At 44.2% G+C, this 14,783-nt stretch overlaps 3 protein-coding genes across 3 annotated transcripts; 2 read left to right on the plus strand and 1 right to left on the minus strand.

The window, feature by feature from the left end:
• Nucleotides 1-6,248: 6,248 nt before the first annotated feature.
• Nucleotides 6,249-6,470, plus strand: CCR75_006655 (uncharacterized protein; the record flags this gene model as incomplete). Its single annotated transcript, XM_067964723.1, has 1 exon — nt 6,249-6,470. The coding sequence occupies one exon, from the start codon at nt 6,249-6,251 to the stop codon at nt 6,468-6,470; it is 222 nt and encodes a 73-aa protein (XP_067814319.1).
• Nucleotides 6,471-6,584: 114 nt separating this feature from the next.
• CCR75_006654 (uncharacterized protein) lies at nt 6,585-8,396 on the minus strand (the record flags this gene model as incomplete). Its single annotated transcript, XM_067964722.1, has 1 exon — nt 6,585-8,396. The coding sequence occupies one exon, from the start codon at nt 8,394-8,396 to the stop codon at nt 6,585-6,587; it is 1,812 nt and encodes a 603-aa protein (XP_067814318.1).
• A 36-nt stretch (nt 8,397-8,432) lies between these two features.
• CCR75_006653 (uncharacterized protein) lies at nt 8,433-9,855 on the plus strand. The gene is made up of 2 exons (XM_067964721.1): nt 8,433-9,345; nt 9,409-9,855. The coding sequence occupies exons 1-2, from the start codon at nt 8,663-8,665 to the stop codon at nt 9,710-9,712; spliced, it is 987 nt and encodes a 328-aa protein (XP_067814317.1). The 5' UTR covers nt 8,433-8,662; the 3' UTR covers nt 9,713-9,855.
• Nucleotides 9,856-14,783: the final 4,928 nt, after the last annotated feature.

The following is a 14,783-nucleotide window of genomic DNA, read 5'->3' on the forward strand; positions in this document are numbered from 1 at the left end:
TTTTTTCGCAATGGTTTTTTTCACGTTCTGGTAACCAAAGACGCTTGAGTCCATCATGAGCTGCAAGAGTACTTTCATGAGTCACCAAGATGAGTGGAGGAATGCCATTATTAGGGGGTCAGGTGATTGTAGTGAAATTTGCATTGTTATGCTCAACTTCCTCGTTCCCAGCATCAAACGGCACCGACGTCGGTAGCTTAGGGGTTACGGGGTCGAGGTGACTGTGATTGTTAAGCAGCCTCCTATCTTGGTAGTGCCTGAGTGGGTGACGGGTCTAACATGAATGGAAACCTCGGCTAGTACCACCCCTGGGTCCGACGCCGACCCGGGAGGTGGGTAGGGAACCGCTACGTCGTGTCGCGTAACGTGTTACGATAGGGAAACTGCCTTGTCTCGGGCCCGGTCCCGAAAAGTCCCAAAGTTACTGTGGGCACAACCCTTCCCCCCGGGGGCGGCTGGAAATTGAAAATTACCCAGCAAGAAACGGCATCCGTGTCTCAAGGGCAGCCATTCGCTCCAAGAAGAGCTGACGATACGCAATGACATCTTCTCGCTCATTGCCATCAATGTATATTCCTTTACTCACTGTGCGATACTTGATGTCAAGTGAATAGAGCCAGCATGTTGCATTCCTTTCAGAGATTGAGGGAGATGGGGAGTATCCAAGTTGCGGGAATATGTTCTGGTTGACATGAGCTGTCAGAGCTGATACTTCGACGTTGAACTTATTTGCTCGAAGATACTCTTGCAGGAGTAATATGCAGCCTGCAGATAGCTTCTCCGTTTTGCGTGTTTTCCCGTGACAAAGGCAATTCTACACCCTCTAGGCAGAGTGTGGCCCAAGCATGCAGAGAGCGTGCAAAATTTACAACCCTCCGAGCACCTTCCGCTATCAGTGCGCTAGCTGCATTACGGGCATTTCCAGAATGTACAAGCCGAAGATAAGAAAGAACTGCAAGCCGCCGGTTTTGCTCGGCTTTGCCATTTTTTTTGTTAGGGTGGCATGTGCGTTAAGGGTTGTTGTCAATCTCTTCCTGGTCCACACTGCATCATCCTCATCTTTACCCTCTTCGTCACCCTCGTCATCACCCTCGTCATCACCCTCGTCATCACCCTTGTCATCACCCTCGTCTGCAGCCTCAGCTTCTTGCAAAACTGTTCCTGCAACAGCAAAATATTTAGTAAAAAAATATAGCCAACAGCAGCTTTCAATAGTTCGGCTTTTTTCCGTCTTTGAGCTCGAGGTGCACCACCGGTATCGTGGACTGGCCTGTTATGATTTGGTGGTAATGGTAGAATTTAACAGCTGCTTGATAGGCTCTTTTAATATTTGCTTCAACAGATGCAAAGTCCAGATTTTCGTCATCACTGCCCTTCGAAACTCTAGAACTACTGTCAGTAAATTCATGAATGCCTGCTGTTATCGGCTTTGGCGCGCTTAACCTCTCTCATCTCCTGCATCTGCCTTTTTAACGATGTGATGCGAGGAATAAATGTTCAAGTTTTGTTAGAAGGCGGGTGAGTGGCTAGGTGATGACTGAGCGTGGGACAGGGAAGGGACGCATGCCATAAAATGAACTCGAAGCCAATCACCAGGGGCAAAGTAGTAAAGTTAAATGATCTGAAAATTGGCCACTTTAAATCAGGCTTTGCTAGTCTTAAGTGTCTTGCATTGTACTACATCTCACAACTCTAAAAGATCTCAACCGTCGTGTCCTTGTACATGCCGTCAGCACTTCAATAGAGTCAACAAAACAAAGGACAACTGCACTTATGAACATTTCAAGCATATCTCTTCTGCCGAGCCTCATCAATTTCAACGTGATTTGTCAAGCCAGCATGGTACGTCTTCATTTGTCATTTGATGTCAGCATGCTCTAGATTTGACGCTTGATCTATAAATTGGGAGCATGTGCACTGTCAAATACCATTGGTAGCTACTAATCAATAGTCGATTTATCTTTGTATAACACGGAATACGGAATATCAATTGGCGGAATTAATAATATATTGGAGGCAAGATGACTATATGTTGTGACGAGCCAATTGGCCAACCGCGACTATATCCACAAACACGACTTCGTCGTATAAATTTACAAAAACAATCCCATCAGCATGCAACGCAGCATCAGCAGGCCTCACGTGTTTAATGATAATGTGGTCTTCGTCGAATCTGCTTCTGAAGTACAAGTGTCGGCAACTCCAACAATTCATTACACATATGTATAATTCTGATAGCTCATTCGCAAAAAAGAATGCACTTAAGTTGTTTTTAGAAAGGCGCATATTGTAGAATAACGTCTCCTTCTAAAGCTGTTGCGATATGACATCTTTCCTCTAAAGTTGCAACTAAGCTTTTGACACCATATCTTGAAAAGCAAGCCGTCGGCGTGATTAAACTTAACGAGATCAGATGTCGCTTCTCAAGACTGCAACTGTACGCATCCACCTGGGCATACACCGATATACTCGTACTATACGCGAAAAACATTAAGTAATCGTCTAACAACTGTAATGATTATTCTTCAGGTAAACTTTGAGAGCGAATGGAATGCGATGCAGCCATTACTGGCGTCATTGGTTACGGGCGCACCACAGACATTAACTAATGAGGTGTGGCTGAAAATATACTCGTACGTGGAGAAAAAATTCGGTTGAAGTTAGAAAGCATTTGCTTGACGTGATTTGGTAGTGGCATCTACAAAATTTGCACCAACCCAGGAGCACCGCAGGCAGAAGCGTTGTTTTTTCGATTGCGAGGGCTTTTGGTACAGCATGTAGAATACGTTTCGAAGGAGCTAACTGCAGTCGGCGGCGAGCACGATTTCCTGACCAAGTATTGTACATCATTTGAGGCGTTTTCTACAGGAACTTGCTACATATCAGAGCTCTTCCGCTATCTGGTTGGTAATATCTAGCAAATTATGCGAGCCACGAGTCTTACTTACACTGTGATACGACTGCTTAGAACCGGTACTGGATCTCATTTTCTCATTGTAGAACAGGTCAGGCACCTGTTCCTGGAGTGTATCCTGTCACAGAAGTAAGAATTTCGCACATGAGCGAATGATGGCAGCCAAATTATATCCGCTTTCTTATTGCACAGCTTTCCTTGCACATTTGGCACGATGTTGTATTCTCAAAGCTAAAAAAGCGATTGATTAAAGCGATTATTCATACATACCATGTCGCACGACGCGACAACAGCGATTACTTTGACGATGGGGACTGCATTACCAGCACAATTGAGGTCGACATGTGATTGCTAGGTCCCGAGAATTCCTCATGCCGTAATATGCTAAATTGCTATATCTATGCAGACTTATTATAGTCTAGGTCTATGTCGACTAGATCAAATGAGTCTTTACCGCGAAGAGCTTGAGCAGCCTTTTCTTGATGTAAGTGCTGCGACATATCTAAGATTTACATTGTTTAAAAAAAATTATTTTGAGTTGAAGGACGCCGCTGAATTTTACTCATCAAAAGCGATTCAGCTTCTTTCCAAAGGGACGATTTCAGAATATTTGCGGGAGACTGAGCAATTGTGTGCACAAGAGCACAAACGTTGCGAATCACGTTTGCATCGAACGTAAGTCACGATTGAAATGATGTAAATAGGTAGCTGTGTAATTTCAATTGAGAAGTTTTTTAACGCTGACCCTTATTGCAGTACTGTAATTCAAGTTCGACAAGTTTGTTGCCGCGAATTGGTAGCTGAGCATGCTGATCGAATATGTGAAGACGCCGAAAATTTTGTAATTAATAACAATAAAGAAGATCTCCACCGAATGTTTTCCTTGTTTTCGGAGCTGGCAAATGAAAATGCGCTGATTTCTTTCAAGGTAATCACTTTTGCGTCTTATTTATCGTTTGCCGAAATTATATTGATCGCGTCGTGAGCAAATAGAATATTTTAAAAAAAATCATCGAGCGAAGTGGAATGGAGGTAGTTAAAAAGTTTCAACTAGAAGAGACCACAAAAAATCCGGAGGGGTATGTTGAAGCTCTGGTACAAGTGCGCAACAAATACTTTGCGCTAATTAAGGACTCATTTGGATATCACCCGCTTATGCGCACAGCTCTTGATCAAGTTTGTTAACTTTTGGTGTTGTATTCACCATTTCGTCATGGCTGATAAATATCGTATCTGCCAATGGTGTTAAGGCTTGCCGGGCGTTTGCTAACTCCCATCCACGGCTACCTGAGCTACTTGCAAAATATACACACTACATGATGTCGCGTGACAAGAGCAGGGGTAGTAAGGTATTAGTTATGCCTGGCTCCCCGCAATTTGAAGCGCCTGCCACTTTGGACGACATTTTGGAGAAGAGAATTGAGAATATAAGCGTTGTGTTCTGCCTCATCGACGACAAAGATATTTTCAAAAAGTACTATTCAAAATTCTTGGCAAAACGCTTGATTAAAGGTAAGCTCACTTTGATATGATATCGCTTTAATTAGTAGCTTATGAGTCGCTGATCACTGCAGGGACGTCAGCTTCGATTGACATGGAAATTTTGTTAATTCAAAAGCTGCGGGACATATGTGGGCACGACTTCGTATCAAAACTCCAAAAGATGATGAAAGACAAGACGTTAAGCAAGGTGCAATGCGTTGGTATTAAAAACATATGAAAAACCGCCGACATGTGAACTGTCACGTGTTTAGGAATTGATAGATTCGTTCACGGCGTGGCTCGAAGAAAGAGATATTGAACTGCGTTCGGAGAAGGCAGCTAATTCGTCAGCTATTGACCTTCATCACGCTATCAAATACCATTGCGATGTCCTCACAGCCGGAGCGTGGCCAATATCGAGTACCGCCGCTCTGCATAAGATTGTTTTGCCCCCTCAGGTTTTAGCCCACACGAATTTGTTCATGGAATTTTATACCGGAAGAAGCACCGGCCGAAAACTGCTGTGGATTCACAATCTTTCGTTTGGAATGATCCAGAGTTACTGTTTCAAAAAACGCTACGAATTTTCACTCAGCTTCTATCAAATGCTTATCCTTTTGCAGGTGTTATACAATTTTTTGCTTTGCTTCCGTGCGTTCATTAACTAATGGCTCCACTTTGTGCAGTTTAATAACGCGAAAGAGATTTCTCAATTGCAATTAGTCCAGCTCACAAATATTCCTGAAAAAGACTGTGGGCATCATTTGGCAAGTCTTGTTAAGGTTCGTGAATGCATCTACACAATTGACTTTGGAAGACTTACTGTCAGCTATGCACTGTGAAAGGCAAAAATACTAATTGTCGAATCTGAGGGTGCAAATCCGTCGCATGCAATTAATTTCGCTTTTTCTAGCCGGAAACTTCGTGTATCGGTAAGTCATTGCTAAGCAAAGAGATTAATTACGACAATGGCTTACTTTGATTTCCATAAACAGGCTGTGCCAGATAGTCTTGCAGAATCTCCAAGAAAGATCAAAGTTCCTACTCGCGATGTAGAAGAGGATCGCAAAATGTCATTGCAGGCCGCAATTGTGCGGATCCTTAAGACGCGGCGTGAGATCCACCAGGCGCAATTAGTGCACGAGGTCGCAGCGATGCTTGCTAATCAGTTCGTCCCGACTACGTTGGCCATTAAACAGAATGTAGAGATACTCATTCAAAAAGAATATTTACGCCGTCACGAGAACGATCACACAAGGTATGCATACGTGGCATAAATCGAGTGACTTCGACCACGTCTGGCAGGAATGCATTCAAGTCTTCTATTAAGCTCGTTTATATCAAAATATTTTTTTAAAGGGCACGAGCAGTGCTGGCAAATATGCAGCATACACTCATCGTACCCGTAGTAGAGCTTATATTATTCAGAAATACGCACGAGCTCACGTTCAGATATAACATGGAGCTTGTCTATCTCCTCCGCTTTCGGTCCATCGTTTTGCTTGACCAAAAAGGCCTTTTAAATGATTCTGTGAATGGTCTCATCGTTATGGGTAGCAAAAAACCTTTGAAAATTCGTACCCAGGTCAAGAATTCCGCCGAATAGTTAAAATTAATTTTCAAGCAGTGTAGAAGTGTACCTCGAATGGGCGCTTTTTGATGTATATCAAATGATGTCCGCGCTGAGACAGCATCTACTCAGCATTCTGGCCGACAATTGTAAGCGGACTCTTGCCGCTCCAAAGCATCTGCATCCGCAAATTATGAGGCATTACACGTAACGTCAATATAACGATTGCGTCCTACTAAGTGCATCGACACATCCAGAACCAGAGCAAGTATATAAGGTAAAATGACAATTGAAAACAAATTGATGCATCCAAATATTGCCACTTCGACAACGGCATCGTCGCTTAAATTGCTTGCAAACATAAAGCTAATTCCGCAAGACTTTTCAAATCGACAATTTGTAATTACGTACAAAGGCCGGTATGTCCTGACATATGAAGACCATGAAGGGCAGACAGGCAAGCAAAAATGTGCTGCCCAGACTCGTCAGTACAGACCTTCGTAGATGTATTTGCGCTCGTACTAAAATTCATCATTTGTCAAAACTCATCGACTTTCGTTAGCAGATCACTTTTCAGGATGCGGTCTTAAAATATTTTTGTGGTGTTCGGAATAAAGTTTATATGTCAACATCGTCGTTATAGTCATCTTCTACATCGCTACTATAATAATTGCTGCCAGCGCTTCCAGCGAATTCATCCTCGATAAATACATCTCCTTGTTGAGAACCAAGACACCAATTAAGCTCAAGATTATCAATACGTCGAAAAGTGCTTTCATCGTCTCTGCAGAGCACGATATGTAAGTCTAATGACAATTGAGTTTCACAAATCTTCTTAAGGATAGGCTTTAGCTCATTGTGCACGTAGGAATAGCTCCACCGCTGGTCTACTAATGAGCCTTGCGGATTATGTATAATTAGTGAAGCTTTAAAGCAACACGTGGTGATACCCATTTGCTCTTCACTTGTCTGAGCGAGACACTTCAACAATCTGACAATCTCAACATAGAAAGGATGAGGCGGCAGATTATTGTAATCGGTCGGCCCTGCGAGACTTAAGACAAGGGTCCGAGTTCCTCCACCAAAGTCCTTCATCCTGAAGAGGTGTTGCAGAAATTCAAAAAGACCATCTCCCGAGCAGCAAACAGCAGGTAATTTAATCGTGGTTAAGCGCAAGTGTCCAGCAAGCGCAAGTAACCCGCGATCCGTAAACGATCGGATAGTTTTGACGGGTTGGATTTCATTATATGTAGAGCAGTCATCGAAACACAGATTTTGCAATAGTGGACAGCAGGAAACGACCGTCTCCCAAAACTTGTCGCCAAAGGCTTCAGCGTATAAAAGGACGTCTTCATCTTTCTCCATACTAATACGAATCTTTAACTCGATCAACGCGGGACAGCCATTAAATAGTGCGACCACATCGTTTGCGGGCAGCTCATGATCCGGTATTGTAGTAGCATGGTTCGTCAGTTCGTCTTGGCTTAAATTGTTATCCCAACCCCATGACATATTTGGCGTCAGCGACAGTATTTTCAAATTTGGCTTGACATATTTTCCAAACATTTGAAAAAAGGGGTCGGTAAAAGGTACGAGTATCCAATTGAACTCGCGCAGATGGGTGCAACTCTTGTTAAAATTTTCCCACGTTTCCAGCGAAATCATCCATTTTTCATCACAAGCTACATCGTTAAGCTCGTCAATAGTATCTTTATAACCATCTAAGTACCATACATTAGGACAGAATTCGATTACTCCTTCGATAAATTTTGTGCTATTACGAAACGTGTCGGTTTTCTCTCTCGTCGGTACCGTCAACTGCTTCAGTCCCCCACACTTGCCTTTCAAATACCACCTTGCCATCGCATATTTCAAAGCTTCCATTAATCTTGCAATGGCCTTGCAGTTATCGGTCACACCAAAATTCTGTTTTTTCGGGAGTATTAAAAACTCTACTTGTAAGCAACATTTCGCTGCAACTTCCAGCAAATCAATTAAATGCCGGCTATCGAGCGGCATAAACCTCAAGTCCAGTCTTTTAAGACCGGGTGTAAGAGAGAGAATTACGTTCCACGGTAATTCACGGTCTTCCATCCACCACCAAACACCTGTGACAAATCGTGCGCCGTCAGAGCGCCCCATTCGAATGCGAAGGTCCCGCACCAAGCGACCACGTAGCTGGACTTTTCTTCGGATCGCCATCACCTCAGTTCTTGACCCATATTTAAATGTTAACTGCATTGTGTCACGTCGGATCAGCGCCACTAATTCATCTACAGCGTGATACCATCTTTTCGATACGAGCGCCACATCTTTTAAGCTTCTACCGTGCAATGAACGGCGCTCGGGTCCTAGATCCCGGGTGAAGCCACAAACTGCATATTCTAGCACAAGAGAAAAAGTTGAAAGAGGCAGCCAAGCAAGCGACATGCATACAGGTTGTAGGGGCGCCGACCCAAGCTCTCGTTGTTTGAAATTCATATATTCCGAATTATTTAGTAAAAGCTAGTCCATCCCAGTAAAGATCTTAATATATCATAGTGTAATATAATATCAATGAATTGAGTGATCAATGCTGGCTGCCTAGCCTTTCTGACAATGTGTTGCTTGATCATGTATTACTCCGAAACATAACGTGTCGGCCGAATGATTTTACAGTGCTGTTTCGAATATAAAGTAACTTCTCGGCCAAAAGCATGCTACCAATATACCCAGCGACGGGGAGTGATCCTTTTGCGACACGAAATATGAAATTTGCATTGATCAGTAAGGAGGTGCGGACACGTATCATATTTGACAGCATGATGACTTGCAAAGAGCTGTGGGAACTGCAATCCAGGAAAGAACATGACTGCAACTCAACGCTGTCAAACAGAGTCGAAATTCTGCATGCGAGACTAGAATGGATATCAGGATTCAGATTGAAGTACAACTTGCTCCATATCCACGTAATCCCCGTTTTAGTGACAGCGTTTTGCTGGCGACTCACAACAAATATGACGAGCAAGTCGCTGAAGATTATGTTTTTAGGGGCCCCTGGCGCCGGCAAAGGCACGTATGCGTCTCGCATCGCTCCTATGCTACAAATTCCAACTATATCAACGGGGGATTTGGTGCGCTTTGAGATTAAAAACGGCACTCAGCTCGGGGCGAGGATCAAAAGCTACAACAACAGCGGCGCACTTGTGCCCGATCAAATTATTCTTGATATGATGGAGACTAGGCTAGCACAGGTAGACGCTAAGAGAGGCTTTATCCTAGATGGATTTCCACGGAACGTGCCGCAAGCCAAAGCTTTTCAAAACGTGACTGATCTGGACCTGGTGGTGAACATAAACTTGCCCCAATGGATCCTCACGGACAAAATTAGTGGCAGAAGGTTGGTCCCCTCATTGCAATACGTCCGATAGCACAAGACTTTATGTAGCAATATGCGTTGCAGGGTGTGCACTAAATGCGGCTCTGGTTACAATGTGGCCTATATAAACAAGGGCGCGTACCAAATGCCCCCGCTGTTGCCCAAAACCGAAGGAGTTTGTGACTCTTGCGGTGCAGCGGCACTAGTGCAGCGTCCGGACGATACGCCTGAAACGGTTAAACAGAGATTGGAGGTGTACAATCGAGAGACAGCACCATTAATTGATTTCTACACTCAGCTAGGCAACCTCAGGACGTTTGATGTAAAGAAAGGATTGGCGGATCTCGATCAGCTTGTCGGTCTCATTGAAAAGGAACTACATCCGTAGTATAGACGTGTTGTAACGAATAGGAGAGTACTTTATTTCTGCGTTGTTGTAGAGCTTGCTGTACTGTAGTTGCAAAATGTTATAGGTAGTTTGACTCGTTTCAAAATCTTTGCTTGGTAATTTATATTCGTTCTAGTCCGAATGCTATCGTTTTAAATTATCCACTCGGTGCTAATTTGTCATTCAATAATTAAAAAAAACTTTTAAATAGAATTGTCATAGGTGTTTGGCGGCACTACAAATTACTTGAATAAGAACGCCATAACTTTCCGATTTATGTCATGTCTATCTTTATTTACGTTTAAGTGAACTGACACTTGCGTTTAAATTTTAATGCCTATGCCCCACATCGTACCATCTTCATTATCTTTTGAGCAGTGTAATTTACACCTTGAGGAATTGGCGAAGATAAGCGTGCTGCATAAGAAAGGCGAATATCGTAAATTTTAGCCTTGAGTTGCTTAAAATTATTCAATCTTGTAATTTAAACAAGATGTTTCAGGAGAATCTCGATAAGGCATAAAAATGAGCTTGCTTGCATTTTTCAGACAGCCATTTCTTCATTTCTTTACTGTAGCTTTGGCGGAGCTACCTCCCTCCTTAAGCCAGAGAAAGACTTCAGACTCAAAGAGTCACTTAGTTCTATAGAACGAAGAAGTATAACAACTCAGTGATACGTATAATGGAACTGGGCACCTTTTGCTTGTACTGATAACTGTAACGGGGCACTGTCGACTTATACTGCTTCAGTACAAGTTTACTTCGCACTGCTTCAGTGCGAGTGGTGCCTCACGTCATTTCACGTACTCTAGTACGTGCAGAGGAAGACTCTCTTTTAAAACACTTGCTTTAAAGAGGGTTAAAAGAAAATTGTATTTAATATAATAAGTTCCTCTGTTTCTATCTATTTCCTACAAGCTTAATTATAAACTAATACAAAACATGTAGTAAAGTCTTATCTGTTTCTCTCTTTGCGCGCGTCCAGCGCTGACTGGACCGCGCAGAAAGTAGATATAACAGCCTATATCTACCAATGTATAAGCTTTCCGAATATTGCTACTTATAGTAATATTATCCAATATTATCCACCTCTTAGATAATATATTGTTATTGAATAGAGTGGTCACTATAAGATTACTTAATTGAAAACGATGTTGATTGGTCAGAACCCTTAGTTTCAAGTATATTGCATGGCTAACAAGTCCATGCGTATGCGAATAGTGCGGCGCCTTCGGCTGCGGTTCATGCAGCTGCGGGCGACGCATTATTGTCTCTTGCGGCAGACGTTTCGTCTGCCGTAGTATCATCTTCTCCCGCAACACTGGATGTTGCCGGTGCACGTGGTGATTCACCACGTGAATACGACCCCTCTTCGGAGGTCGACTACGAATGCGAGTCGTACAAAATGGCCGACTCGAGGAGAACAGAACAGTAGCCTGACCATCATCAGGCGGCTGACTATGAGCCTTTAAATGATGGGGCTCAATCGGATGGACGTGCTAATAGCGTTCGCTATAGCATGTTTGGTTCCGACGATGAGGATGATTCCTCATCGCCAGCACCGTCTCCCGTGCCGTCACCCGCCTATATTTCTGTGCGTGGTGAGGACGATGGCCTAAGCCATCGTAATAAAAGTTCTTGTGGTACCCCTGCTTCAGTGGGTACATCTCAGGGGATTGTAGACACTATAATGTCTCTTTCTTGCCCCTGAGAAGAAGCCGTGGCTTTTGCCCGAACGGCTAGTCAATAGCTTGTCTGGAGAGACTACTCCTCACAATCAATATGCCTTATTTATTGCGACTAAGCTACATGGCCTTGATCCCAGCGCGAAGAACTTGCGCGCTGAGGAAGATTTTAATCTCGATGCTTTTCTTGAGCGTCGCTGGTACAGTGGCCACAACAATAGAGATAAAAGCTCATTTTTGCAAGCCTGAGGCGCGTTTATTCGCAATGTCAAAGACATTAAACGCGAAGATTGGCTTCAAAGACTTAACGCGTTCGCGTTAAGTTTGAGAAACGAACTCCAACCGGTGCAGATTTAAACTGCATCGGTGTTCTCGTGAGGCAGGACTTCCATGCCTCACTTGGGGTGATACCTGTCCGTGTAGTCACGACAACACGAAACGATTGAAAGGGGATGTTTATTCTCCTTTTTCGCCCTGGGGAAGGGCTCGCATATCTATCGAGATGCTTGATGGGATGGACGTTTTTTTTTGCAATCGATTTTCTTAAAGCGCCTGGGGCACCTGTTTTACGATGGACCTTTTGATCCATCGGATGAATCTCGTCATACTGACGGACGAGGCCCTCAACGTCAACAACCAGCGGGGAACGAGGTTCCCATCTGTCATGCAAAGGTGGATAACCGCGCCAGCGACCCCTTCATATCACGGTGGTTCAGAATACGTTCCACAAGTGAAACGTTGTCCACCGTGGTAATCCACCAATGGTTGTGGTGGAGGAGAAAAAAATAGCTCCGAACCGTGTGCCGGTACTAGAGTCGAAGATCGACAAACTTGATCGCTACCTCAATGTATTGGAGGAGAACCTTAAACACGAGCGCGGTAAACGTCTCTCGTTGGAGCAGACGGTGCAAGCTCACGATATCGAACGGTTTTTTAACCGTTCGAAGCGTTCGTACTCAATGTTGGAGTACGAACGGAAATATTACGCTCTTCGTGATGAGCTGTCGTCAGCTCATCGCGGTATCGAGGATCTTTGGATCCGACATGAGAATCTCCAGATTCAACATGAGAATCTGGTTCGTGACTACAAGATACTTTAAAGGATTCTTGAAAAGGGTCCTCGGAAGGAACCGCGTACTGATGGTGCGGGCGGGCCGACCAACTCAAAACGTAGGATGCGTTCGCATTCTACGTGGCAATTCTATTGTGTATGCATTGCCTCTGCGATGCAGAACACGAAATGGCCCAATGAACATGGGTAGTAGTTTACTGCAGTAAACAACTACCCATTTAGTGACTACACGCTTAGGTAAGTTTACCGTAGCGAGTAGTACTAGGTCATTCATTTTGATTGAAAGAACATTTGCTCTTCCATGTTTGTCTGCGCTCCGTTTCTGACGGTACACTGCGTTAGTAATGGGATCCTGATTCTCAAGCCAGCAGAAAATTCTCTGCTGACTCATTTGTTTTGTATTTTCCAGTGCGCTTTGTGCGCATTGCCATGGAATTTGATGATCATGCGGCAGAAATGGCTTTGCTCGTGCGAGTCCACCCCCCCCCCTACGTCAAACTAGTGGATCTTTCTAATTGGGTGGGTATGCATGTATGGCGTAAGCACGAAGAACGGTGTATGCGTTGTAGACGCATTTACCGAATTGTTGATGGCGAATTCGACCATCGGTAAAAACTCGCTCCAATTCGGATACGATTGGACGTAACCTGGAAGTATCTCTTTGAGGACGCGATTTAAGCGTTCCGTCTGACCATCTGTCTCTGGATGATCAGAAGTTGACATAGTCAGCCGTATACAGAGAGATCGGAATACGGATTGCCACAACTCCGCCGTGAACCGTGGATCTTTATGGAGACCAGTTCAGAAGAGGTAAACCGTGGAGTCTGAATACCGTGTCGATAAAGACACAGGCACAGGCCGGAGCCGCGATTGACCTTGGTACGGCAAAAGATGTCCATCTTGCTGAATCTGTCTACGAAAACGAGGATCCCATTCTTTTTGTAATCGTCTTCGGGAAATCCGAAGGCGAAGTCCATAGATACGGACTGCCAACATTCTGTTGGAAGTGGTAGATATTGGAGAGGTGGGCGGGGTCGAAGGGCTAGGATTCACTAGTTGACATACCTCGCAAGCACGAATGTACTTGCGCACGAAATGATACTGGCGGGGCCAGTAAATGTCGCTACTTACTGTGAGATAAGTTTTCTCACGTCCACGATGCCCAGTGGTTAGTGTATCGGGATACTAAGACATGTCGCGCAAGCGCAAACTATTGTGAGATGGGACGACGACACGTGGAGTGTCGCCGGCAACGGCTGTGTAGTACAATAAGCCGTACCGTGTTGTTTATCGATCGGATGACGATCGATATAAAGCCGATAAATCTTTAAAAGATTTTTTTGGGTGGATTCATCAGATGATCAGTTAAACGCAGAAGGTATTTATCTTCTGTGTAGGCTTTCTTATGTCATCAAACAAAGTTGACGACGAAACACTTGTTATGAGTGCTGCAACAGTGGGGTTAGTTTCACTGTTGGAGTGCGCAGTCACCGTGACAACGCATCAGCAACGACATTAAGTCGTCCTAATTTATATTCCACGATGACATAATACTCCGCGAAGAAGGATAGCCACCTCGCCGATATCTTTGCGAGAGGTGTGGGCTGCTTACGGCCGTGCGTAATGACGCATGGTCCGTATATACGATGAACGGTCTATCTCCGAGGAGATAGACCTTAAATTTAGCCAGTGCATATTTTATGGCGAGGAGTTTCTTGTCATGCATTGGGTAATTGCGTTCAGCTGGTTGCAGCTGACACGATTGATAACAGACAACGCGCCCGGCGCCGTCCATTTCAAATTGCATTAACGCACAGCTGATTGCGAAATTGCTGGCATCACAGACCACATGGAATGGTCTGTTTTGATGTGCAATCGCCAAGATGGTTCCTTGCAGCAAGCTTTACTTGATGCCCTCATAGGGACGCTGACAACCAGCGTTCCATAACCACCTCTCGTCTTTTTAAGAGACGAGAAAGATAAACTGTCACCTTCGAATAATTCCGTGAGTTATTGTGCATGTACGCCGCTAAACCAAGGAACTTTCTAAGTCCCTTGACATGAACTGGACTCGGCTATTCAATAATCGCCTTAATCTTTTCGGGATCACGGCGCACGCCGTGTTTACCGACGATGCACCCGAGAAGTGGTATTTCGCTTGCAGCGAATATTCACTTCTTGAGATTTGCGTACAACTTATGCTTTCGCATAAGTTTAAGAACCTGACGAACGTGAGCTTTATGAACTCCCACGTCCGTCTTTCCGTCCATAGCCCGGCTATGGACGAGTACATTGTCAAAATAAATCGGTGCGA

Source organism: Bremia lactucae, linkage group LG10 (genome assembly GCF_004359215.1).
Source record: "Bremia lactucae strain SF5 linkage group LG10, whole genome shotgun sequence".
In the NCBI taxonomy this organism is placed as follows: domain Eukaryota; phylum Oomycota; class Peronosporomycetes; order Peronosporales; family Peronosporaceae; genus Bremia; species Bremia lactucae.